Source organism: Cetorhinus maximus, chromosome 12 (genome assembly GCF_964194155.1).
Source record: "Cetorhinus maximus chromosome 12, sCetMax3.hap1.1, whole genome shotgun sequence".
NCBI classification, from domain to species: domain Eukaryota; kingdom Metazoa; phylum Chordata; class Chondrichthyes; order Lamniformes; family Cetorhinidae; genus Cetorhinus; species Cetorhinus maximus.
Genome location: NC_135890.1, coordinates 52,899,234 through 52,926,629, shown reverse-complemented (window position 1 = coordinate 52,926,629; position 27,396 = coordinate 52,899,234). Strand labels below are relative to the sequence as shown.

At 45.0% G+C, this 27,396-nt stretch overlaps 1 protein-coding gene and 1 long non-coding RNA gene across 2 annotated transcripts in view; both read right to left on the bottom strand.

The window, feature by feature from the left end:
- Window positions 1–970: 970 nt before the first annotated feature.
- The window catches only part of LOC144687449 (uncharacterized), a 182,155-nt gene continuing 155,729 nt past the window's right edge, over window positions 971–27,396 (bottom strand). Inside the window, exon 3 of the long non-coding RNA XR_013578152.1 lies at window positions 971–984. This is a non-coding gene — a long non-coding RNA (uncharacterized LOC144687449). The remainder of the gene's footprint in view (window positions 985–27,396) is intronic.
- LOC144687448 (solute carrier organic anion transporter family member 1C1-like) overlaps window positions 17,121–27,396 on the bottom strand; it is an 83,375-nt gene continuing 73,099 nt past the window's right edge. Inside the window, exons 13-14 of the mRNA XM_078553604.1 lie at window positions 19,971–20,088; window positions 17,121–17,744 (exon numbers count right to left, since the gene is read on the bottom strand). Coding sequence (XP_078409730.1) covers window positions 17,540–17,744; window positions 19,971–20,088 — 323 coding nt within the window. The 3' untranslated portion in view covers window positions 17,121–17,539. The remainder of the gene's footprint in view (window positions 17,745–19,970; window positions 20,089–27,396) is intronic.

Genomic DNA, 27,396 nt, shown 5'->3' with positions numbered 1-27,396 from the left:
ACCTGGTTCTGGCAGCCGTCATCTTCTGCATGCTCCTTCTTGCAGTCCTGGTAGCATCCACTACAGGGCGCTGGCGCTGCTGGGGTTGCTGGAGCCAGCTGTCGAGGGCTGGACTTCTTCCCACTGACAGCCGGAAGTCCCACTCTTACCTTGTTTAGCCCACCACCAGCGTGCCATGGCTGAGGAGTGGGCTGCTTTGTGCTGTGTCTGCTGCCGGCTAACTTTCCTTCATGAGTGTGTGGTTAAGCCTAAATATTGTGCTGTTCATTGGTGTTCAAATGCCAGGTAAATTTTATTCTTCCCAAAGAGCTAATGAAATTAGCTCGCCTCCATTAAAGCAACAGAGAAAGGAACCACAAATGAGCATATCAACTATTCAGGTACTAATATTCAGGCAGATGAGATTAAATACAGAGAAGTGAACCATTCTAGTCAGAAGAGTGTGGACAGGCAATATGAACAATATGGTGCAACTTTAAAGTGGGTGCGGGAACAGAGATGTGGGAAATATGTACAGGGTATATAAATCTGTGGAGGTGGCAGGACAAGTTGAGAAGTCTGTTTGAAAAAAAAAACATGTGGGATCCTTAGTAGAGGAATAAAGTACAAAAGGAAAGAAGATATGCTAAATCCTCATAAAACACTGGTTAGGCCTCAGCTGGAGTATTGTGTTCAATTCTAGGCACCACACTTTACGAATGCTGTCAAGTCCCTGGTCAGGATACAGAAGAGAACTACTAGAATGGTACCAGGGATAAGGGACTTTAGTTGTGTGGAGAGACTAGTGAAGCTGGGATTCTTAGAGCAGAGAAGGTTAAGAAGAGATTTTACAGAGGCATTCAAAATCATGAATGGTTTTGATGAAGTAAGATTATGGTGGCAGAAGGATCAATAAGCAGACTTAAGGTGATTGACAAAAATCAGAGGTGCCATGAGAATACATACACAGCGAGTTGTTGTGATCTGGGATGTATTGTCTGAAATCTGGAAGAAGTAGATTCAATAGTAACATTCAAAAGAGAGTTGGACAAATACTTGAAAGGGGAAAGAGCACAGGGGTGGGGGATGAGATTGATTGCATAACTTTACCATGAGTTAGCACCGACACAATGGGCCAAATGGCCCAACTTCTGCACAGTATCATTCCATAATTCTATTTATCAAAAAACAAAACCTGTCTCTTTTTTAAGCAGTTGCTGACTGACCAGCTATGAATTTTCAACTTTTTCTGTTTATATTTCAGAATTCTTGTACTTGAGGATTTTTTAGTTTTGTTTTTCTCTCTCAAATGCTGACAGATCTGTGTACATGTAGTATTTTTAATTTTGTTTCTGATCGACATTAAGCTCTTTGCAAGATGATGCATAAATGTCATGAAGTTATCCCATCTTTTCATTTTGACCTTTTTCTCCGAAAGTAATGTGCTTTTGTTTCTGTTTTACAGTAATGCTAGCATTCTATGGTGAGTTAAGTACTTCTCACGGCATCTCATGATGTTAGTCACTAGCCTTTTTCATTTTCAAAGATAATTACAAATCTGTAGGAAGTAATAATCCAGGAAACACAGTATCTGTTAAAAAAAAACAACTGGATTTTCATTGTATGGATTTGATATTTATCAAGCCAACATTGTTTTTAATAAGCTATGATCAAGTAGCAGTGACATAGTGGTATTGTTGCTGAACTAGTAATCCAAAGATGATCTGGGGACCTGGGTTTGAATCCCACCATGGCAGATGGTGAAATTTGAATTAAATAAAAGCCTGGAATTAATAGTTGAATGATTGTTGTTAAAAACCCATCTGGTTTACTAATGCCCTTCTGGGCATTTCCTCACCTTAGCCTGGCCTACATGTGACTCCAGATCTGCAGTAATGTGGTTGACTCTGAAATGGTCTAGCACACCACTGAGTTGTATCAAAAAGCTACAAGAAATAAAAAGAAATAAAACTAGACGAACCACCTGGCATTGACCTAGGCACTGGAGACGACAATGGCAAACCCAGCCGGTCAACCCTGCAAAGTCCTCCTAACATCAGGGGCTAGTTCCAAAATTGGGAGAGCTGTCTCACAGACCAGTCAAGCAACAGCCTGACATAGTCATACTCACGGAGCCATACCTTACAGATAATGTCCCAGACACCACCATCCCTGGGGTTCTGTCTCACTGGCAGTGCAGACCCAGCAAAGGTGGCGGCACAGTGGTATACAATCGGGAGGGAGTTGCCCTGGGAGTCCTCAATCTCGACTCCAGACTCCATGAAATCTCATGGCATCAGGTCAAACAGGGGCAAGGAAACCTCCTGCTGATTACCACATACCACACTCCCTCAGCTGATGATTCAGTGCTCCTCCATGTTGAACGCCACTGAGGGTTGCAAGTGCACAGAATATACTCTGGGTGGGGGACTTCAATGTCCATCGCCAAGAGTGGCTCGGTAGCACCACTACTGGCTGAGCTGGCCGAGTCCTAAAGAACATAGCTGCTAGACTGGGTCTGCAGCAGGTGGTGAGGGAACCAACAAGAGGGGAATACATACTTGACCTCATCCTCACCAACCTGCCTGCTGCAGATGTATTTGTCCATGACTGTATCAGTAGGAGTGACCACTGCATAGTCCTTGTAGAGGCAAAATCCCGTTCATCATGTTGTGTGGCACTACCACTGTACTAAATTGGATAGATTTTGAACAGATCTAGCAACTCAAGACTGGGCATCCATGAGGTGCTGTGGGCCATAAGCAGCAGAATTGTACTCAATCACAACCTGTAACCTCATGGCCCAGCATATCCCCACTCTACCACTACCATCAAGCCAGGGGATCAACCCTGGTTCAATGAAGAGTGCAGGAGGACGTGCCAGGAACAGCACCAGGCATATCTAAAAATGATGTATCAACCTGGTGAAGCTATAACACAGGACTAATTGCGTGCCAAACAGCATAATCAGCAAGTAATAGACAGAGCTAAGCGATTCCACAACCAACAGATCAGATCTAAGCACTGCAGTCCTGCCACATCCAGTCGTGAATGGTGGTGGACAATTAAACAACTCACTGGAGGAGGAGGCTCCACAAATATCCCCATCCTCAATGATAGAGGAGCCCAGCACATCAGTGCAAAAGATAAGGCATTTGTAAGAATCTTCAGCCAGAAGTGCCGAGTGGATGATCTATCTCGGCCTCCTCCGTAGGTCCTCAGCATCACAGATGCCAGTTTTCAGCCAATTCGATTCACTCCACGTGATATCAAGAAACGGCTGAAGGCACTTAGACCATGTTTAAATGCAGAAAGACCTGGACAATATCCAGGCTTGGGCTGACAAGTGGCAAGTAACATTCACACCACACAAGTGCCAGGCAATGACCATCTCCAACAAGACAGAATCTAACCATTGCCCCTTGACATTCAATGGCATTACCATTGCTGAATCCCCTACTGTCACCATCCTGGGAGTTAACATTGATGAGAAACTGAACTGGTCCAGCCATACAAATACTGTGGCTACAAGAGCAGGTCAGAGGCTAGGAATCGTGCAACAAGTAACTCACCTCCTGACTCCCCAAAGCCTGTCCACCATCTACAAGGCACAAGTCAGGAGTGTGATGCAATACCCTCCACTTGCCTGGATGAGTGCAGCTCCAACAACACTCAAGAAGCTTGACACCATCCAGGACAAAGCAGCCCGCTTGATTGGCACCCCATCCACAAACGTTCACTCTCTCCACCACCGACAAACAGTAGCAGCAGTGTGTACCATCTACAAGATGCACTGCAGGAACTCACCAAGGCTCCTTAGGCAGCACCTTCCAAAACCATGACCGCTACCATCTAGAAGGACAAGGGCAGCAGATAGATGGGAACATCATCACCTGGACGTTCCCCTCGAAGCCAATCGCCATCCTGACTTGGAACTATATCACGATTCCTTCACTGTTGCTGGGTCAAAATCCTGGAACTCCCTTCCTAACAGCACTGTGGATGTACCTACATCACAGGGACTGCAGCGGTTCAAGAATACAGCTCACCACCACCTTCTCAAGGGCAATTAGGGATGGGCAATAAATGCTGGCATAGCCAGCAAAGCCCACATCCTGTAAAACAATAATTTAACAAATGTCTCAGGATATTCTGGCTTTGTATTACCCACTTTGTGTGCTGCAGACCAATTTGGTGCAATCAAGGGAGGGTAATTCAGTATCCTGTGCAATTTTATCATTCGATTCACCCAACAACATATATTTAGTCGAAGCTTGTCACAGAGCACCATCTCTCCAAACTGACGCTCTGCCCCAGTCTGAAATGTTTGGCTGTTTAAACCCCCCGCTGTGAGGCATTTTGATATTTTGTGTATTTCTGTGATGATGTAAGGCCTCCCTTTGTTTCTTTTTAATATGTATTAGCTTTATACTTGTGTCAAGATGTAACCAGTTGTGAGGTGGTCCAACACCCTGAGCTCAGAACCGGATGGTAGGAACATGGAGTGCAGAGGACATCGGACACAGATTTCACAGGTTTCTGACCAAAGACATCAACGTTGAGGTTTATATGGAACTTTTTAAAAATAAGGACTGACAATGATACACACATATACACACACACACACAGACACACACACGGACACACACACAGACACAGACGTGTCAGGACATGTCACTGGGGCAGTGGATAACAACCAGACACCCTGATTACATAAGCTGACCTAGACAATGACCTCTCGGGTGTGTGTGAATGGCTTTCTTCCCACGTTACCAAGATACAGAAATCACATCCATTGCGGCCGCTACCTGGAGACACGACCCACCCCCACCCCCTATCCCTCTACCCCCCCACTGCACCCCCCCACCCCCCCCCCCCACACCGCCCCAACAGCCCCCCCTGCTGAGAGCAGGAAATGACCCTGTGCAGGTTGTCTTTGCACAGCCAGGGTGGGATTGATAATCCAATCAGATGACTCGATTTAAGTTATTACCTCGTGCCGAGAGACCAGGGTCAGAAGGGGGTATAAGGCCACAGCTCTCAAGGACATTGGGGCTGCAACCAGGAAGTGTGATCTGGTCAGTCACTGGAAGTCGTGTGGAGGAATTCGTTCAGTGGACCAACCACCCGGGGACGAGCTCCGGCACACGGGTCTGACTAAGCAACTGGTGTTGTAAGTATATACTATTGCTTAGTGGGTTAATAAAAGTTTTCCACATAAAGTGGAAATTGTATCCATAATTTGTTTCGTTTTGTTGAGACCAAAGTATGTGATGAGGATGTTAGAGGATGGTGAGACCCCCGGTTAAGAGTCTTGTTCCGCTTTACCTGCTTCCTTAATCGGTCCACTGATTTTCAACTGCAGGTAGCTGCCACTACTATCTGCATGGTCCTGAGTGTCGTTACATCAGGAGTGGATATACACCTCATCACAAAGGATGCTGTGAAAGTACTGGCAATATTTAAAAAGGAAACAAATCCAATTTTCTGAGGTAACAGAATAAAGTTAATGGCAACCTGGTTTAGGTTTGTGAAAGACTATAATAGCTGCTGCTTTTGAAATGAACTAAAACAATAAGATGGAGGAAAAGGAGGCCAAATGTCAGGCAAGCTGATTCCCAATTCTGATGTCCATTAATGGAAGGCTAAAGCCTCTATTGTTTTCTACATGTTCCATGTCATTTTCTTTGATGCTAAAATGTGTAGATTATTCCATGGTCATAAAAGCAATGATATAAAACTCGTTGTTCTCTGACATGACCATCAAATGAGTCTGGAACACATTTCATATTTTTACATTTTCCATCATTAAAGTGAAGAATGCATCAATTGCACATTCACTCAATATTCTGCACTTGCTAACCTTTAGGATAGCTCATTATATTGTAACGAAGACACCGAAGTAAAGCCTCTGAATTTAAGCATGTGCATAAATCCACCTTATTGCTTGTTTTTTTCAAGCTGCAGTTCATATATCCCAAATTAATTATATATTTAGGCACATTTAAAGCACTTGGAATGTTTTTTTCCAGTTGGTAATAACCATGCACTGTTTTGAAATTGGCTAGAGGATGGCATATCTGTGACTAATCGAGTCTTTTTTTAATAAGTACAAATACCACATACAATTATCACTAAATGTGTCACAAACATCAAATGGAGGTTAGAAATTCCATTCCATCATTCAATGAAGAGCAGACTTTTTACCAGATGTTCTGACTAAATATCAACCCATCCAAAGGAAAACAAATGAATTGATCAAACATTGCTGTTTGTGGAGTCTTTCTGTGCACACAAACCTAAACACCAAGTCGGTACATTCATTGCATGTGCAGTGTTTTTGATATTTTCATCAGGAGAAGGCCATTCAGCTGCTATCTCCATTTACCCTTTTTACTCCATACCCCTTACTTAGAAAGCTATCTATCTCAGTCTTGAAAACTCCAGTTGTCACCTCACATTTACAGCCTTTTGCCACTAACCTTTGTGTGAAATGGTGCTTCTGATTTCCTTCCAGGACAGCCTAGCACTAATTTTAGGCCCAAAACTTCCAATCAGACAGAAAACTGCCCACTTACCTGGATACGTGGAAAAGGTTCTGACTTCCGATCCATGATGCGGAAGAACTTCCTCAGTGCAGGAATCTTTGCAGAGAGCAACGAAGGGAATCAGCGCAGAAGATAGGCCCTTTTTTTACGGCACTAACTGCCGAGTCCTGGTAAGTGTTTCAAGGTCCCTGAGCTGCTCAGTATGTTAGTGAATGAGTATATGAGTGAATGTGTAAGTGAATGGATGAGTGTGTAGGTGTGTAAGCGGCAGCTGGGTAGAGTGGAAGCTGGGTAAGGTGGCAGCTGGGTATGTAGTAGGTGGGTTAAGTGGAAAGGGTGGGTGAGTGGGTAGGTAGGTAGGGGGGAAGTAGGGGGGTCAGGGGTTTGTCATGGGGTTGAGGGGGCAGTTAGAACCACACTCTGGTTCTCGACCGTTCTGCTAATGGGAACAGTTTCTCCTTATCTACCTGGTCTAGGTTCTTCATAATTTTGAATACCTCTATTGATCTCCTCTCAACTTTCTCTTCTCCAAGGAGAACAGCTCCAGCTTCTCCAATCTGTCTATGTAACTGAAGTCTCTCATCCCTGGAACCATTCTAATAAATCTTTTCTGCACCCTCCCTAATGCCTTTACATCCTTCCTAAAGTGTGGCGCCCAGAATTGGATGCAATGCTACAACTGAAGCCAAATCAGTTGTTTATAAATGTTTAGTGTAACTTCCTCATTTTTGTGTTCTAAACCTCGATTTATAAAGTCCAGTATCAGATTTGTAGGGAGATGGTGGCGTAGTGGTAATGTCACTGGACTAGTAATCCAGAGGCCCAGGCTAATGCTATAGGGACACGAGTTCAAATCCCACCAAGCTAGCTGCTGGGAGTGGCTTTCAACAGCTGCAGGGCTAGGGCTTGCTTTGGGAAGGGGGAGAAGTGGCTTCAGGCAAGGGAAGAGGCTGCAGGGTGAGGGCTGCATTAGGGAAGGGGGGTGGGTATACCACGTTGTGTGTTGGGGCACATGTTGATCTGTGCAAAAGGCCTCACGATGGTGATGGCTGAGGAGGCAGTCTCCAGAGGAGATGAGGTCAGATGGAGATGAAGCGTTTATGAGAGACTGAGTGATGATGTCCCTTGAACTGGCAGTGAGTGAGATGCCAGTGAATGTATAATGGCCTTGTGAGTGTGTGAGTTTAGAGGGATGAGATGGTTGCCTTACCCTGGCGGCATGGATGAGATCATTCATCCTCTCTCTGCACTGGATGACCAACCTCTTTTGTGCAGCGTTGGCACTGACTGCCACTGCCATTGCCTCCCAAGCTGGAGTGGTGAGATTGCTGGACCCCGTGTAGCCAGAGTAGGGGGTGGAGGACATCACGGTGGGCTCCAAAAGGCATTCCAGTGATGCCTCACTGAACTCTTCTTGGTTTTCAGGGCCATGTCTTCACTGGGGCAGTCCTGGGCTGCAAGCATTGAGAACTGTGTAGGCAGCTGCAATTTAGATATGGCATCCAGAGTGAGGAAAGCGAGATGTGGCTGCATAATTAATTAAGTGGAAAGTGGACGATACAGTGTAAAAACACATTGTGGCCGGCAGGTAAAACACTTTTTTTATGCCTGCTACCCCACTTTGTGCAAATCTGGGACGATTCCGCCCATAATTGCATTAGAAGCAGTTCAAAGAAGGTTCCTCCTGGGATGAGGGGCTTATCTTATGAAGAAAGATTGAACAGTTTGGGCCTATATCCCTTGGAATTTTGAAGGAGAGTGACCTTATTGAAACATATAAGATCCTGAGGGGACTTTATAGGATAGATACTGGGAGGATGTTTCTTCTTGTGGGGGAGATTAGAACTAGGGAACACAGTTTCAGAATGAGAGGCCTCCCTTTTCAGACAGAGAGGAGGAGAATTTTTCCTTCTCTCTCAGAGGGTCATTAGTCTGTGGAATTCTCTTCCCCAGAAAGCATTGGCATCTGGGTCATTGAAGTTATTCAAGGCAGAGTTAGACAGACTTTTGATAGACAAGGGAGTCAAGCGTTATGGGAGCAGGCAGGAAAGTGGAGTTGAGACCACAATAAGATCGGTCATGCTCTTATTGAATGGCAGAGCAGGCTCAAAGGGCTGAATGACCTACTCCTGCTCCTACATCCTATTTTCCTTCCAGGTTTTAGATCTTTTTAGCCTGCTCGCACAGTGCCTTAAGAGCTCCTGCATCTGTGTATTGATTGCCTTCTTCCTCCAGCTCTCCTTTGTGTCTGCCAGCCACACGGCTTTCATCTATTAACTTCCTTCCTGTTGGTACTGCTTCCAGGACAAGGGTCACCAGGTCACAAGGACCAGTGCTTCTTATCAAGCAAGAAAATTACAATTGATCCTTTTACAATTAATGCAAATTCCTAAAAGTCTCTTTCAAATATTTTTAAAACAATACTGGAAATAAAATAAATTATAAATTTTCCTTACTATACTGCTTCTGGATCAAGGGTTGTCACCCAGTAATCATGCAATTTCATCTTGGTCACTCTATGTTACCTGCTTGTTATTAAGTTTAGCAAAACAATCAATTTTACACAGAAACAGGTGTAGGTAATTCAAGTCCTTGAACCTATTCTACAATTCAGTTATATTATAGCTGATCTGTAATTCAAATCCATTTACCTGCGCTTGTACCATATCCCTTGATATCCCTGTTTGCTCCATGGCTATCAATTTAGCACCTGAAAAAGTAGGAAATAAGCCTTTCAGTTCAGGAATGGATTAACATCTCTGGTGTTGCTAAACCTTCCTTCTCTTGGACTGCTTCATAGCCATAGGCTCTAAATTTTTTGATCAACAGAACTAGAGTGGTCACTGGTTCCATTCCTCACACACTCACAAGGCCATCACACATTCATTGACATCTCACTCAATGCCAACTCAAGGTACATCACCACTCACTCTCTCACACATACCCTCACATTTCCATCTGGCTTAATCTCCTCTGGAGACTGCCTCCTCAGCCCTCACTATCTTGAGGCCACTTGCATAGATCAACATGTGCCCTCACACACACCCTGGGATACCCCCTTTCCCAGTACAGTCCCCACCCCGCAGCCTCTTTCCTTGCCTGAAGCCACTTCTCCCCTTCCCTAAGTAAGCCCTAGCAAGAAAAGCCACCCCCACCTTACAGCTGGTCTGGTAGGTAGCGACCTGCCTGTGAGTCCCCCTAAAAGTGATGTGGTGCTGCCAGTGAAGCCTGGCATTGATGACCGCAAGTGCTGCCCAAGGCAAGGTAGGCAAACCTCGGAGTCCTGAGTGAAATGCAGCTCGCCAGGTGCACGTCGCTTATGTACAGTTGTGAAACACATTGGCGTGTAGTCATGCTGATGTGCCGGAATGATCCAAAGTGAGGGGATGATTCCAGCAAGCAAGGCTTATAACGATATGCATTATCATATTAAAATGAAATTCCCAATGTCTGCCAGCAGGAAAGGTGGCTGGCCATTGACGGGCGGAGTAGACGATTGCAAATTAGTTTCACAATGGCGTGAAACCAATTTTTGGCCTTCCCGCCATATTGTCTACTCACACCCACCGTGACACCCAACCACCCAATCTTTTTTCAAATAAGGAGGCTAAAACTGTACACTGTATTCCAGATGTGGTCTCATCAAGGCCCTGAGCAGCTGCAGTAAAACTTCCCTCTTTTACATTCCATCCCCCTTGCAATAAATGCCAACATTCCATTTGCCTTCCTAATCACTTGCTGTACTGGCATACTAACTTCTTATAATTCATGTGCCAGGATGCCCAGATCCCTCCATAGCACAGAGTTTTGCAATCTCTCTCCTTTAAAATAGTATACTGCTGTTCTATTTTTCCTGCCAAAGTACTCAAGTTCACATTTTCCTACATTATACTCCATCTGCCAATTTTTTGCCCAGTCACTTAACCTACCTATATCCCTGTGCAGACTCTCTACCTCCTCTTGACAACTTACTTTCCTGCCTGTCTTTGTGTTATTGGCAAATTTAGCAACCATACATTTGGTTCTTTCATCCAAGTCATTGACGTACATTGCAAATAGTTGAGGCCCCAGCACTGATCCCTGTGGCGCTGCACTAGTTACAGCTTTCCAACCCGAAAAAGACCCATTTATCCCTACTTTCAGCTTCCCGTTAACTAACCAATACTTTATCCATGCTAATAGGTAACCCCTTCACCATGAGCTCTTATTTTATGTAGTAACCTTTGGTGTGGTGCCTTATCAATTGCTTTCTGGAAATCCAAATATACCACATACCACATCTACAGGTTCCCCTTTATCCACCTTGCTTGTTACTTCCTCAAAAACTCCAATTAATTAGTTAAGCACGATTTCCCTTTCCCAAAGCCATGTTGACTCTGTCTGATCAAATTATGATTTTCTAAGTATCCTGCTGTAAGCTCCTTAATAATGGATTCTAGCAATTTCCCTATGGTAGAGGTTAGGCTAACTAGCCTGTAGTTTCCTACTTTCTGTCTCCCTCCTTTCCTGGATAAAGGTGATACATTAGCTATTTTCCAATCCATGGGATCCTTCTAGAATCTAGGGAATTTTGGAAAATTGTAACTAATACATCTACTATCTCTGCAGCCACTTCTTTTAAGACTCTAGGGTGCAGGCCATCCTGGGAATTTTTCAGCCTTTAGGTCTAATAGTTTTCCCAGCACCTTTTCCCTAGTGATGGTGGTTGTTTTAGGTTCCTTCCTTGTGTTCACCTCTTGATTTTCAAGTATCTTTGGGAAGTGTTCTAAGTCTTCTACAGTGAAGACACACATAATACCTGTTCAATGCCTCTGCCATTTCCTTGTTTTCCACGATCAATTCCTCACACTCAGTCTCCAGGGGACCAACACTAGCTTTAATTACTCTTTTCCTATTTAAATACTTGCAGAAACTCTTACTATCTACTTTTATATTGCTAGCCAGCTTTCTTTCACACTGTACTTTCTCCCTCTTTATTTTTTTTTAGTAATTCTTAAGATCAGAGCAATCTTCTGATTTACCATTAATCTTTGCAGATTTGTGCAATGTTCCTTTCAATTTGATGATATCATTAACTTCCTTATTCCACCATGGATGATGCAGCGTCCTCAAAGAGTCTTTCTTTCTTACTGGGATAAATCCTTACTGAGAGTCATTAAATATCTCCTTAAAAGTCTGCCCCTGAATCTCTCCTGTCCTGCCTTTTAATTTAGTTTCCCTATTCACTTTAGCTAGATCTGCAGTAAGGCTGTGTGAATAGCTTGGAGGTGCTAAAGAGCTGGCTCCTTTCCCAGAAGTGGCCAACCCATGAACCAGGGTGTTACTGGTTGGTTGGTTATAAAGGAACGCTGGAAGGTTATGCCATCAGGACTATCGTGACCCAAGGGAGAGGGGGTTCGGAGAAGTGTGCCTTGCTGATGATAGTCATACTCGTGAAACTCGAAGGTGAAAGCTGTTGTCAGATAGGACCCCTGACCTAGCCTGTGTGAATATAGTGGAAATGTGCAGCTACGTGGTGCCACATTTGTGCAGAGAGTGATATGGGTGCTTTTGGTTGTGTAAGACGTATATTTGTTGTATCAACTATTTAAAGTGAAAATTACCTTTTTATTTGAAGTATCATTTGTTGTTAATTCATGTGTAATTTGCATTGGTTGTGATTCATGTAGAAGTAAAGGCTACAAAAGTGGAAGCTTGTTGATAATTTCTTAAGTTGAGGGTCATTCAGTAAATTTGGTTATTTTGGTTTAAAGTTCCCCTATGGGAACCATAACAACTGTGAGTGTGTACATTGTTCACCTTCCACAAATAGTTCTTCTGTTAAAAAGCTTCTTAGTCCATGCCTACCAACCTTTCTCCATTGGTCTATTATTTTTCAAAACATCTAAAATTCTAACCAATCCAACACAGTGATTACCCCTACTTCCATACATTTTACCAGGAAATTCATGCTCACATTCCACAGAAGAGACTTTTACCACAGTTTAACAGGAATCTTTGCCTTTTTAATAAAATTCTGTTTTGCTCAGCCTTTGTGCTCGAGGTGACAGGTAACAGTATTTTCTCATATCAGGGACTTCATCAAGCAACCGTTGGCTAGCTGCAACTTGCCCCAAGCCCGGTAGAGTACCCTCCAATGTAATAGTGGGAACTTACCCAATTCTAATAGCAAATATCTTCATGACTTTTCAGGATGTGGCAGTCACATTAGTGTCAAACAGGCAGGTAGTGTACAGCATGGACCCATACACCAGGAACAGGATTTTTTGGAGTGCGGAATTTCAAGTAAGTTTCGGAGGCTAAAGTGAGTTCTACATGATTTTATTAAATTAAACAATTTGCACACAAGCAAGCACTATACCAAATGGAACACCCATCAAGAAATTCCTGAATACCAAGGGTCGCCTTCTTATGAGCTCCTCACCGTTGGGTTTACCACTGCCTTTTGCAGGCTTCACATTGAAAACTAGTCTTTTCATTAATATTAAATGTCATGCCATGTTCCTGCTTCTCATGAGTGTTAGCTCCCCTCCTTTGCTGAACCCTTTTTAAACGGATTCTAAGGGTCAGGGTTAGATTGCCAACACCTCCCCCCGCCACACCCCACTCCACCCAACATTGTCCTGCAATTGAAGATTAATCTCCAGTACACTGGCTGCCAGCAAACCAGGCTAAAAATCATAGGAACACTAAACAAAATTGTGTCTTATCTAATTTCTTTGAACACAAACAGCATGCATTTTTCTAGAAACTCTTAATGCAGTAAAATGTCTCAAAGATTATGAGGGGCATGGACAGGGTGGATAGGGAGCAGCGGTTCCTCTTAGTTGAAGGGTCAGTCACAAGGGGACATAAGTTCAAGGTGAGGGGCAGGAGGTTTAGGAGGGATGTGAGGAAAAACTTTTTTACCCAGAGAGTGGTGACGGTCTGGAATGTGCTGCCTGGGAGGGTGGTGGAGGCGGGTTGCCTCACATCCTTTAAAAAGTACCTGGATGAGCACAAAGCATTTTCAAACAAAATCTGTCACTCAACCACATAAGGGGCTATTAGGTTGGATGAGAAGTAGGCTTTAAGGAGCATCTTAAAGGACTGAAAGGTAGAGAGGTGGAGATGTTTAGGGAGTGAATTCCAGATCTTAGGACTGAGGCAGCTGAAGGCTGAACCACCAGTGGGGAAGAAATTAAAATTGAGGATGTGCAAGAGTGCAGAATCGGAGGAGTGCAGAGATCGTGGAAGTATGGCTGGAAGGGCTTAGAGTGTGGTGCGATGAGGCCGTGGACAGATTTGAAAATGAAGTTGGGAATTTAGAAATTGAGACATTTCTGGGTTTAGAGCCAATGTATGTCAGCGAGCGGGGGTGATGGGGGAAAGCGACTTAGGCCGGAATTTTCCATCTCTGTTGGCTTTGGGTATCATGGCGGGCGTGAGCGGACAATATGGCAAGAAGGCCAAAAATTGGTTTCACACCATCATGCAACCAGACTGCAATCATCCACACCGCATGTCGGGAATGTCATTTTAATATATTTGCATCTAATTATAAGCCATGATCACCTGAATCAACCCCCATGTCAAATTTACCACCCTTACCCGTGGGAAAACATGACAGCCCAGAACACATCTTGACAAGTGTGACGTGCAGAAGTCAAGGCTTACTGTCAGGGCCTTGCTCAGATCACAGAAATCCGAGGAGCAGAAGATGCTGGAGCCCTACACCTACTGGACCCTGGAGGAACGTCCATCACATGCTGAGTGGATTCTCATGGACATGGCTCTGCTGTCAAGCAGCTCATGGAAGGTGGGAGGTCTCCATTGATGTCTCGGGTCTGCTTCGGGACATCACAATCTTGGCCATGGGCTGCTACAGATGATCAGAGAAGGGGTGGGAGAGGAAGGAGTCCATGGCGGAGGGGGTTGGGAGAGGAAGGTCTAATGGTGGTGGGGCTGGGAGAGGGGAACGAATGTATCAGGATTGGGAGGGATGGAATGAAGGTGTCAGGGAGGGGTGAAGTTGGGAATGGGGTGAGGGAGTACGGGGGGAGGTGGGTGTAACAGGGAGAATGTGGCAATTGGCCTTGTTTGCTGGTCTTCGCCCAGAGTTGGGGTAGGGGACATCGCGCAGGACTCCACTGCATCCAGTAGGCACTCAAGAGTGGCATCGCTAAATCTGGGGGTAGCATGTTTCCTTCCTTTGGAAGCTATCAGTCCGCAGCAGCTTCCTATCCCTTGAAGAGAGCCACCTCTGTGCAGGGGCAGCCTTTAAATATGGCGCCCAGTTCACTGAAGGCCTGATGTGATGGCGGGACAGACGAATCAGAGGCTGCCCCACCAGTGATCTGGCGTGTTTCCTGGGAACGCATTACTAATGAGGCGGGACATGGGACAATATGACGTGAAAAGCCACCATTGCAGCTGGGAGGTAAAACATCAATTTTCCCACCCACTACCACACTTAGTGCAAATCTGGGATGATTCTGCCCATGGTGTAAATTAGAATATAGACTGGGGAACTTTGAATGTGTGCATCTTTATTTAGTCATTAATGTGTTGGAGACTGGGATAAAAATGTTGATTTAATAACAGTCAAGATTAGTCCAATTGATAATAAATACCCGTGGGTATCAGGAGGCTGACGTCAGGACCACATGTGTTTCCTGAGCCAATGCATGGCCTCAGCATCTTCATATGAGGCGGCCTTCTAATTGACTCCCTCTACATTGGCTGCTGAGTTATGGATGGTGGGTGGACCAGGGAAGAGGAAGGCCCAAAAGGAGGCACGCCCCCTCCACCCAGCAATATCTGGGCAGCATACCCGTTTGGGAGAGATAAGTGCCGCTGGTGAAGAGAGAGACTTCTGGGGTGCCTCAAAATGGAGGTGCTGATGAGGGCCTCCCTCTTCAGTGGTGAGGAAGGTGACAAAGTACTGTGAGGGGCCTCAGGGTGGAGGTTGGCCCCTCTAGAAAAATGCCTGCTGTTACTCCTGGAGCACCCTGGCAGCCCCCTGCCATTAATTCAGCTGCCCACGAATTCCCGGCAAGAGGCTACCTCTGCAGTGTTGCTGGGCTCCACTGGGGGTTGGGTGGAGGGGCAACCCAAGTGGGGGTTGGGTGGAGGGGTAGCAGTGTTGGCGGTGGCGGTGGTGTAGTGCAGTGTTGGGAAAGTTGCAGCCCTTGGGAGGACAGCATCGGGGGTGGAGCCATTCCAATTGTGTTTCCCGCTCTTTTATCAGCCCCTCCACCTCCAAACCCATCTCCACAGTGTCAGCAAAACTCACCCAGAGTATCTGTTCCCTTCCAGATTGGCGTGGCCAGGTCGTGTGCCCGGAGGATAAACCATTAGTGGGAGCTTGGGGGCGAGCGGTTTGCGATTGGTAGTAATGAACCTCAGGGAATACATCCAATCAGTGTTGGTAATATTTTGTTGGACTTCTAGTGAGGTTCAGGCTCACCCTTGTCTTTTATATTCTTAACTTTTGCCTATTGGCCTTAGCCTCCTGCTGCCCCTAGCCTGAGTTTAATCTCACTGTCATAGGAAATATAGGGGCAGGAGTAGGCCATTCAGCCCATTGAGCCTGCTCCACCATTCAATCAGATCATGGCTGATCATCTAGCTCTACGCCATTTTTCCCCCAATATCCCCACATCCCTTGATGTATTTAGTATTTCTATCTTGAACATGCTGAATGATTGAGCTTCCACAGTCCTTTGGGGTAGAGGATTCACAAGATAAGAATTATCAGAGTAGTAGTCATAGAAAATAAGTAACTAACCCACTGTGCCTTTAGCACCAGTGCCCTTTGTGCAGTTTGATATGGATTCATACCAGCTCATTCTGGTCCTGTAACCCCTCACCTGATTTATTTTGGAGCTGACTTTCTGTTGAACCTAAGAAAGCTTCCTGGGTTCCATATCCATGGCAGTACTTTGTCACTTAATCTGCCATAGTTATATGATTCAAATTCCATTGAAGCTAAGCCTCCTACTTAAAAACATAATTAGCTTTGGTTAGTACTGTTAGCTACATCCATGCCAATTGACTTAATTCTGCTTTGCATGTATCCTGCTCAGGCAGCCTGTTCTATGTATACAGCAGAATTCAGTTAGTTTGGTTCTTGCTTTCTTTTTGCTTTCACTGTGGTATCCTATATACAATGATCATATATCAGGATGTTAACCTGTTATGTTACACACCATCATACAGTATCGAGACTTTTGAAGCTATTGGACAATCTCTACTCTCCCTTTATCTGTGATCTATTAAACTATTTGTTTTAAATGAAGACAGAGCAAAGATCATAAAAACATGTCAATGTGTCCATTGCATTGCACAAATTCAACCCTTGTTACCCTATAGGTCTGGGCTGAGTTGAGGAGAAAAGACAGCCTGGCTGGTTAGCGCACTCTCTGACTGAGAGTGTCTGAACTCACTAAATCTGTCAGAGAGTGCGCTAACCAGCCAACCAGAGTGTATATTAATCCCGTGTGGCATGTTAAAACAGCTTGCCAGCCAATCAGAGGGTGTGCTAATCCAGTGTGCCAGCCAATCAGAGGATATGTTAATTCTGTGTGCCAGCCAAACAGAGGGTATGTTCATCCAGTGCGCCAGCCAGTCAGAGCATGTGCTAATCCAATGTGTCAGCCAACCAGAGTGTGTGTTCACTCACTGTACCAGTCAGGCAGATGGTTTGTCAACACACTGTGGCAGCAAGTTATCTAATATAGCTCTATAGATACCAATTTCAAGTCAGAATTTTACAGGATAACTGAAAATTTTCCTCACAAATAACTCTTCAGATTAATTGTATCAGATAAATTTTATAGTTTAACACAGTCAATGCAGAGCCTGGCAGGAGTGGTTAACCAAATTTGGGTAAGAAGACCAGAATGGCCATCCATTAATATGAAACATTTTTGGGAGTGCTAAGTTGTAAATATTACTCTTTATGTAAAACACATATGGAACTTCTCACACCTTCTCTTTCTCTGTACACTCCCTCTGTTTCTCTAGTGACGTCATTGTTCATGATCTATAGCATTCATTGAAAGATCACAATCAGTGCGATTATTATCTTCATTCATAATTGCCAGTTCAGTATGTTCATTGTCTAATGCTTTTTTATCTTTTAGTGCAAAACGTTTCTTCACTTGCACGTAAAAAGGAATAACCAGAGCAAAATAGATTACTCCAATTCCTGCAGCCACTCCAAGGTAGATATATCTGTAAATATATGGAAGGATATGAGAGAGAATTTAAAAATAATATCTCACTTGATTGTTCATCCAGTCATTTGAGGTTTAAAATAAATCAAATTGACATTTTAAATTGAGACATGGTAGCACTAGCCTATACAAATAACACACTGGGGTCGACTATTACATCTATGGGATTGTGGCCCAGCGAGAGGCAGGCTCCCTTGGGAACATCATTGGAGAGGCTTGGACCTGTCCACTTCCAGACCAAAATTTACCTGAATTTGGTGAGAAATAGGTGAAAGGTGGTGGTGAGCTGCCTTCTTGAGCCACTGCAGTCCATGTGGTGTAGGTACACCCACAGTGCTGTTAGGGAGGGAATTCCAGTGTATTGACCCAGCGACAGTGAAGGAATAGCAATATAGTTCCACGTCAGGAGGCATTGTGGCTTGTAGGGGAACTTGCAGGTGGTGGTGCATCTGCTGCCCTTGTTCTGCTAGTGGGAGAGGTCACTGGATTGGAAGGTGCTGTTGAAGGAGCCTTGGCAAGTTGTTGCAGTGAATCTTGTAGACGGTACATGCTGCTATCGATGTGCAGCAGTGGCGGAGGGAGTGAATATTGCTGGTACAGTTCAGTTTCTATTCAATGGTAAGCCCCAGGATGTTGATGGTGGAGGATTCAGTGATGGTAATGCTATTGAATGTCAAGGGGAGTTAGTTGGTTAGATTTTATCTTACTGGAGATGGTTAATGTCTGGCACTTGTGTGGCATGAATGTTAAAATTATACAGTTTGAAGGCCAGCACCTAGGGCCACAAGGTAAATGAATCAGAAAGCTCAGAGACAGGGATCACAATCAAGTTACAGCAGTAACCTGAGGTACATGCAAACTAATGGGAAAATGCATTTAAACTTTTTGTGCTCCCTGTGACGTGGAGGCACCATGAAGACAAAAGCCTTGACACCCCGCTCCAGCTTCATTTCTTCAAATATCCAACATTTTACAATGGAAATCATGGGCCCCGCAGAATAATTTCAGTCCATGGTCAAGGCAATTGCCTTTTAGCACTGGCTGCCACGATATGCTGGGGCTGCATTAGGGTACCTCGTTTATATGAAGCTGGTGGTCACCTTTGCCACTCAGGGTGGATCTCAAAAATCCACCAACCTCACAATGAAACTCTGGTGCTAGGCTGTTGTTCATGGAGCGGATTCCCCTCCCCCATACCCTCTACCATTAACTCCCCCCCCCCACCAGAAGCCATGAACAACCCCATCCCAACCCCTACAACACCTGCTCCTTTCAGAGAAGTGATTTTTATGATACTAAAACTTTATTTTAAGAGAAAAGTATCTCAGATTCAGGGAGAGTCCAGATATGGAAACATTCGCACCTGTCAGGTCGGCTTACACCGTTCTGGAACCAGCTTCCCTCACCTTGCTGGCAATCTCCAATTTTATGCCAGAAGCTGAGGAAGTGGGTATTCCTAGTGTAGAGAGTGCCAAGCCCTCCAGATTTGTGCCACTGGCCATGTAAGGAGGTGATGGATGCTCTGTCCCTACCAGGCCGAGGGAGAGCTCCCAGTATAAGTTGGGAACCTGGCATGTTTCAGCTCTCCCACCTAATTCTGCCCAGATCTATTGGGAGTTCACCTGAAAGGCCAAGTAAATTCTTCCACTGTCATTGCTTTCAGAGTAAAATTGGCAACCACAGTTAGGGTGGTTAGCTCTTCAGGATTGGCCCGGAGTATCCAGGAATTGAAGATCAATCTCCAGGGGACTGCTGTGTGCAACCCAGGGGAAAAATCATGGAGACATTAAAGAAAATTATCTTTTGTTGTTTTCTTTGAACATTTCTCGTTACAAGATGTAAACATATTGAAAATGGGAAAAAAAATGGCTGGTTGGTCACCAGTCAAGCATCATCTAATTGGGTAATGAGTCTTTTTGCTTTCCAATTGGTGTAGGAAGGCCGTGCACCACAAGGATGGATGTGTTGGCCGATTAATGGCTGGGGCGTGGGGGAAAGTCATGTGATGAAACCTTCAGGAATACATTGAATCACACTTGTAACCCTAGCCACAGTGAATGTGACTATTGTGGAAGTTTGAGAATATTGTGGCATGGTTACTAGATTCTTGTGAGGTTTCGTTCAAATGGACTTAAGGCTGCACTCAAGGACCAGCACAATGATTGGCTGCTGTGTCACCATCGTTTACAATAGGCCTAACAGCCTTTTGGAAATAACAACAAACCTGAACACATCTGTGTCGTACATCCTGCAGGCCCCTCGCCCCCCACATCTATTGGTTCCCCACTTCAGACACGTTGTGTCAATCAAAGCTCCAAAGTAAATAGGAGCTGGAATTCCAGCTGGAACAGAAGGAAAAGGACATAAGCTTTTTGAAATAACATTTGGAACAATAACAACAACTTGCATTTATATAGTGCCTTTAACCTAGTGAAATGTCTCAGCGGAGCGTGGGAGCACAGGGTGTGGTGAGGCCTGAGTGCGACGAGGTAGGTCGGTAATTTGGTGCTGTTGGGAATTCAGTGCTGAGGGGGAATGAGGGTCTGCTTTTCATATCTTGTTTCAGCCTCCAGAAGCTGGTGAGTATTCAAGGCTTTAATTGAGTGAGCAGGTAGGTTGAGTTTTTAAGGTTTTATCCTTCTAAATGCGAGTAGTGGTTTAAACCGGTACTGGGGAGATATAAGTATTGCATTAAATTTATTGCTTAACTAGTTAAACTACAGATATAACTACAGACAGCAGTTGAATTATTTTATGTCTTGGGTAAATGAGTTTGTTGACTAACCGAACTCTAACTGCACGCCTTCCTATGTTCTCATCAATTGCTGCTTGCAATCAACAATGGGGAGAGCCTGATGTAAGAATGAACAGTGGTAGTTTATTGAGACATAGGGCAGAGCACCAGACCATAATGCTCACTCAGAAACCTCCAGAATGAGACTTCCAGTTGCCTGCACTGTAGTGATTCGTCAGTGCTGTCACATGATCAGTACACTTGCATTCTCTTAAAGGGACAAAGTACCTCACTTTACCACATCCCTCCCCCTTTACTTAAAAGTACAGCTAACAAGCTTAGAACACATTAACTATTTACACAATAACTATTTACAGGTCAAGTCTCTCAGGGGGCCCTCTTGGACATGTTGAGCGTCTCAGTTCAACAACCTCGGCTGGTTTTTCCGAGGCCTCCTTTTCAGGGAACGGTTGTCCACTAGGTTCCTCAGTGGAAATTGGCAGGTTTGTCTCCCTGACCCCCTCGAGCCCCACAGGCCCCACCGGTGCTTCAAAACCATGTGGCCTGTGCTCTACATGGGGCACAAACTCAAGCATACATGAAGACTGCATTTCTTCTTGTGGGATTGGTGTTCTTTTGCAGAGATGATCCACAGGTCATCTAATTATTTGGCCGTTTACCGAAAAATTATAGGAAGAGGTCCAGTTACTGTGCTCACCTCGCCTAATAGCCAATTGGGCCCATCTCCAAAGTTCTTTGCGAGGACCGCACCTCCCACCGGTAACGTTCTTTTGCGACCATGGCCATCGTGCCTGGTCTTCTGCGCCTCTTGGCTTTTCTCCACCCTACCCTCTAAATTTGGCTGGATAAGGGTCAGGTGGGTGCAGAGACATCTCTTCATTAGTAATTCTGCAGGAGCAATGGATGTCGTTGTGTGTGGCGCGGTCTGGTATGCGAACAAGAACCTGGACAATCTCATGCCGATGGAATCCCCTTCCATCTTTTTCATCCTGGATTTAAAGGTTTGGACTGCCCGCTCAGCCATGCCGTTCGATGCTGGATGGTAGGGTGAGGTTTTGATATGGGTAATGCCGATAAGGGTCATGAACCTGCGGAACTCCCTGCTGGTAAAAGCCGTCCTGTTGTCGGACGCGAGGACCCCCGGTAACCCATGCACTGCAAAACTCTGCCTCATACAGTCTATGGTGGCAGCCAACGTGGGCAACCAGACTTCATAGATGTCCACCCATTTGGAGTGGGAGTCAATCAGTAAAAGGAACATCGTGCCCAAGAAGAGTCCCACAAAATCGACATGGAGGCGCACCCATGGCTGCCCCAGCCATTCCCATGGGTGCAATGGAGCTAAGGGGGGGACCTTTTGCACCTGCTGGCAATGAGGACAGATTTTGACCAGGGTTTCTATATCCAAGTTCATGCCTGGCCACCACAAATAGCTGTGTGCGAGCATCTTGATTCTGATAATGCCCGGGTGAGCGCTAGGTAGCTCAGCTAATAATGGCCTTTGCCCCCTCGGGGGCACGATAACCCTGGCTCCCCAGAGTAATATGCTGTCCTGGCAGGAGAGTTCATATTTGTGATCAGAATAGGGCTTCATCGCCTCAGATTTAGATCCACCTGACCAACCATTTAAGACCTGCTCCTGGATGTTAAACAATAGTGGGTCCTGGCTCGTTCACTCATGGATTTGCCTGGTCTGAACAGAGGAGGAATCCAGAAAATTTAGCACTAAGACTAGTTCCAGGAGAATTGGAGCCTCCCCATTATTAGCTGGCAGGGGAAGGCGGCTTAGAGCGTCGGCATGTGCGATTTGACTACCCGAACGGTGAACAAAAGTATATGCGTAGGCAGCTAATATCTGGATGTGAGCCAATGCGATAGGGAGTATCGCTTTATTTTCTCTAAATAATCCCGGTAGCGGCTTGTAGTCGGTTATAACATGGGAATGGCGACCATGGAGATATTGATGAAACTTCTGGATTCTGAACACAATAGATAAGCCCTCTTTTTCAATCTGGGAATATCGTCACTCTGCGACTCTGAGTGTGCGAGATGTATAACCAATGGGTTGTTCGGAGCCATCTGATGTGAAAGGACAGCCTCTATTCCATAAGGGGACGCACCACACGTTAAAATTAATTCCTTTTTAGGGTCAAAATGGACCAACAATGCCAACAATCTTAACAATCGCCTCACTTTCAGGAAGGCATCCTTCTGCGGGACTGGCCAACTCCATTTCTGGTTCGTCTTAAGCAGGCCGTACAATGGGGCCAGCACAGTCGAGAGGTTTGGGAGGAATTGGCCGTAGTAGTTTACCGTGCCTAAGAGGGCCTTAAGCTCTGGTATTTCTTAGGTCAGGTGCCTCGTGAATGGCCTGGACTTTTTCTTCCACAGGATGTAGGCCCTGTGCATCAACCTTGTGGCCCAAGTAAACTACCTCCCTGGTAGTTTAAACAGACACTTCTCTCGTTTTAAACGTGCCCCCGCTTTTGCGAAGCGTTTGAGCACCTCTTCTAGATTTGCTAAGTGTTCATCATTGGTCAGTCCCGTGACCAATACATCATCCAAGTAAACGATAACATGGGGCAATCCTTTGTCCTGCTGGTAGGCATGGCTCATGTCAAATTTCGAATATATGGTGTCCCCTCCCAACTTCGAATATAATTCCTCAGTTTTGGGCATTGGGCGTCTATCAAGTTTGGCCACCTTATTGACAGTTGTTTTTCAATGGCCTGGATCTAGAGACTGTTTCCTGCCTTTCCGTGGAGTCTGAGGTTTTTGCGCCTTTTGTTGCTGGATTGTCCCACTCAGCCAGATGGACGGCACCATTTTGTGCATCATTTATAACTTTAGAATTTTTAACAGCACTCTCCATCGCGGTAGCTGATTCTAATACCTTATTGAAATCTAAATTAAGTTCAGCTAGCAAATACCTTTGGATGGTATCATCTCCAATCCCGCATATCAGCCGGTCTCTCAACATATCACTAATGGACGTTCCGAATTTGCAATGCTCAGTTAATGCCTTTAAAACAGCCACATAGTCAGCTATTGTCTCCTCCGGAAGCCTGTTCCTTAAACTGAACTTGAAGAGCTGCATAATAACTGAGGGCTTTGGTCTCAGGTGGTTTTGTACAATTTTTATTAACTTGTCGAAAGTCTTCGAGTCTGGGGCGCTGGGTAACGTGAGGCTGCGGATCAGCCTGTATGTTTTGCTCCCACATGAGGGCAAAAGAATAACCCTCTTCTTCTCCTCCCCCGCGATGTCATTAGCAGTAAAAAAGAACATTAAGCGTTCGACATACTGAGACCAGTCATCTGAAATGGAGATGAATGGATCGACACGCCCGAATTGCGGCATCGTGAACGACTGCAAGGAGACTGCGCTTCCGATAGGCCTTCCAGGTAATGATGAATTTAGGTGTTTGGCTTACTGCAGAGTCGCCCTCTCTCTGGGGTCTCTTATAATTTTCTGTCCATAGCCATTTTTCATGTATTTACCCTTTTTAATGTATTGCTGCTTTAAGAGCAGTCACTGTTTGTTTTTAGCTCTGTCTCTGCAGCTGTCGGCTTTTCTCTGATGAGTTTTGCGCTCTTTTCGAGTTTTGGTGGGATCCCTGCGATCACGATTCTGCAGGGCTTTTTTTACTTTAAACTGCAGCACTGCTTTCTGCTCCGATTGCCGGCTGTCACCTATTTTATAAGTTAAGTACAGATGCTCTTTCCAACGCTTTGCCCACCGGCCTTGAAATTTATTTTCTTTTGTCCTTTATCCTCGTCGCCACTTTTATGTCTTGGGTAAATGACTGCGTTGGCCAACTGAACTCAGTACCTGCACACCTTCCTGTGTTCTTTTCAGTTGCAGCTTGCAATCAATGACGAGGAGAGACTGATGTAAGAATAAACAGTGATGGTTTATTGAGACATAGGGCAGAGCACCAGATCATTTGTGCTCACTCAGAAACCTCCAGAACTAGTGGTTCCCAGTTGCCCGTGCTATACAGTGATTCGCCAGTGCTGTCACATGATCAGTACACTTGCATTCTCTTAAAGGGACAGGGTACCTCACTTTACCACCAGTTATATTTCTAAACTTGAAACTCAATTCCTTCTCCTCCTTCTCCTACTGTGAGTGTACCTACACCACATGGACTGCCACAGTTCAAGAAAGCACTCACCACCACCTTCTCAAGGGCAATTAGGGATGGACAATAAATGCTGGCCTAGCCAGCGATGTCTACATCCTGTGAAAGAATAAATAAATAAAAGGTACCATGCCCTAAGAGAGCATTGGTGAACATGGACTTACATTGAATTTGTCCATGATTATGCTGGGAAAAGTATTGCAGTGGTTTGCTGTTGCCTTCTGCAGTATGGCTGACCAGGAAACTGTCCCACTCTTACCGCCCACATCAGGATGGATTGGAAGGATTCACAGGCTACTAATCAACCTCATTGGCCAAGCTATAAATGCACCTTGTGTTGCCATCAAGTCCTGGAGTGGAACTTGAACCGGAGCTTCTGGCCCAGAGGCAGGGATACTACCCACTGTGCATCATGACCTCACCTGAAATCCAATTAATGAAGTAAAACACAACAAAGATGGCAGGACAGGTAATGTGTTGCAGCTGTAGCACAAAGAAACCAGTGTGATTCACAGCAGCTACATCTGCAGTAAGTGCCTGCAGCTTGAAGAACTTTGGCTCTGAATTGATGAGCCAGACACTGTGATGAATCAGGGAGGAGGAAAGCTACCTGGGGCAGGAGTTTTACCTCATCCGGCGGGTGCAGCGGGCAGGCCCGGGAGCAGCCCCAAAACCGACCGCTGCCCACAACTGAGCCCTGACCGTGATTTCACACTGGCCGGCCAATTATTGGCTAGCCAGTGTGAAAGGCGCACTCAGAGCCTCAGTGCAGCCAGGGTGGGGGCAGGAGGAGTGCAAGCGCTGAACTGTGCGAATGCGCGTGAATGCGCTCGGTGAAAGCTCCCTGGAGGCACAGAGCCACCTCAGGGAGCTGAAGATTTTTAACATTAAAAGGAAAGGTTTCAAAAATAAGGAAAACATGTCTCCTCATGTGACTCTGGCACATGAGCAGGGACGTGTCAAAAATAATTGATTAAGGGCTTTAATAAGCCTCTTAATTGTCAGCGGGCACCCTGCCGCCTCTAGTGTGTGCCTTCCGAGCAAAATATTGTGAGGATGTGCGATGACGTTGGGATGCTCGCCCGACGTCATCGCGCACTATTTTACTCCCGTTTGGGTTGGGTGTGCGCCTGCCTGACGAGGGAAAAGTTCTGCCCCTGGACACTTTGTTCCAGGAAACAGTCACATCCCTTAGGCTGGGTACTTCCCATAGTGAGGGAGATGTGAGTGTGACAATGAGTGAGGTATGGGGATCCAGAAGGTAGCAATGAAGGACCTTCAGCTCTTGCAATGATGCAACAGGTATGGGGTTCTTGCAACTTGTGTGGATGAGATCAGGGACTCCAGGGAGGATGAACAAACTGACCACGGCATCGTGGAGCAGGGAGCCAGTCAAGCAAGGGGAATAAATAGGAATGTAGCTCTAATAGGGGGCAGTATAATTAGGGAGATAGATACTGTTCTCTGCAGCCGAGAGTGCGAGTCCCAAAGGCTGCATTGCCTGCCCGGTGTCAGGGTTAAGGACATCTCCTCAGGCCAGGAGAGGAACTTGGAGTGGATGGGGAAGTCTTGTTGTTTTGGTCCATTTGGGTACCAATGACATAAGTAAGACTAAGGGAAGAATTCATGTGAGGGGAGGTTTGGAAAGTCAAAGGGAAGGGACAAGGCAATGATGCAGGGTATTGATAACCAGAGTGTGACAGGAAGAGACAGAGCATACAAACAAAAGAGTGTACCAGCAAATAAGATCAGAATAAGGAAAAATGTAAAAAGACAGAATTAAAAGCTCTTTTTATCTGAATGCATGTAGCATTCATAACAAATGAATTGATAGCACAAATAGAAATAAATAAGTATGATATGATAGCCTATACAGAGACATGGTTGCAAAGTGACCATGGCTGGGAACTGAATATTCACCTTTTGGAAGGACAGGAAGAAAGGAAAAGGAGGTGGGGTGACTCTGTTAATAAAGGATGAGGTCAGTATATCAGTGAGAAATGATCTTGGTTCTGAGGATCAAAATGTAAAAGCAGTTTGGATGGAGATAAGAAATAGCAAAGGAAATAACTCACAGGTGAGAATAGTTTGTAGGTTCCATGACAGTGACTACACTGTAGGGCAATGTAAAATCAAGAAATAATGGGGACTTGTAAGAAAGGTGCTGCAATAATCATGGCAGATTTTAACCTTCGTATAGATTAGACAAATCAAATTGGCAAAGGTAGTCTTGAGGATGAGTTCATTGAGTGTATTCAGGACAGTTTCTTTGAACAATACATTCTGGAACCAACCAGGGAACAGGCTATTTTAGACCAGGTAATGTGTTATGAGATAGGATTAATTAATGACCTCACAGTAAAGAGTTCTGTAGGTAAGAATGATCATAACATGATAGAATTTCACATTTAGTTTGAGGGTGAGAAATTTGGTTCTGAAACTAGTGTCTTAAACTTATGTAAAGGCAATTACAATGATATGAGGACAGAGTTAGTTAAATTGGAATTGGAAAATAAGTTAAAGGTAAGTTGGTAGGGAAGCAGTGGCACTGCTTAATGCGATATTTCACAACTCTCAAAGGTGTATTCCATTGAGAAAGAAAGATGCCATGAGAGGGTGCATTACTCATGGCCAACTAAGGAAATTAAGAATGGTATCAAATTGAAAGAAAAGATGTACAATTCTGCAAAGATTAATGGTAGCCCAGAAGATTGGGAACATTTTGGAAACCAGCAAAGGATGACTAAAAGAAA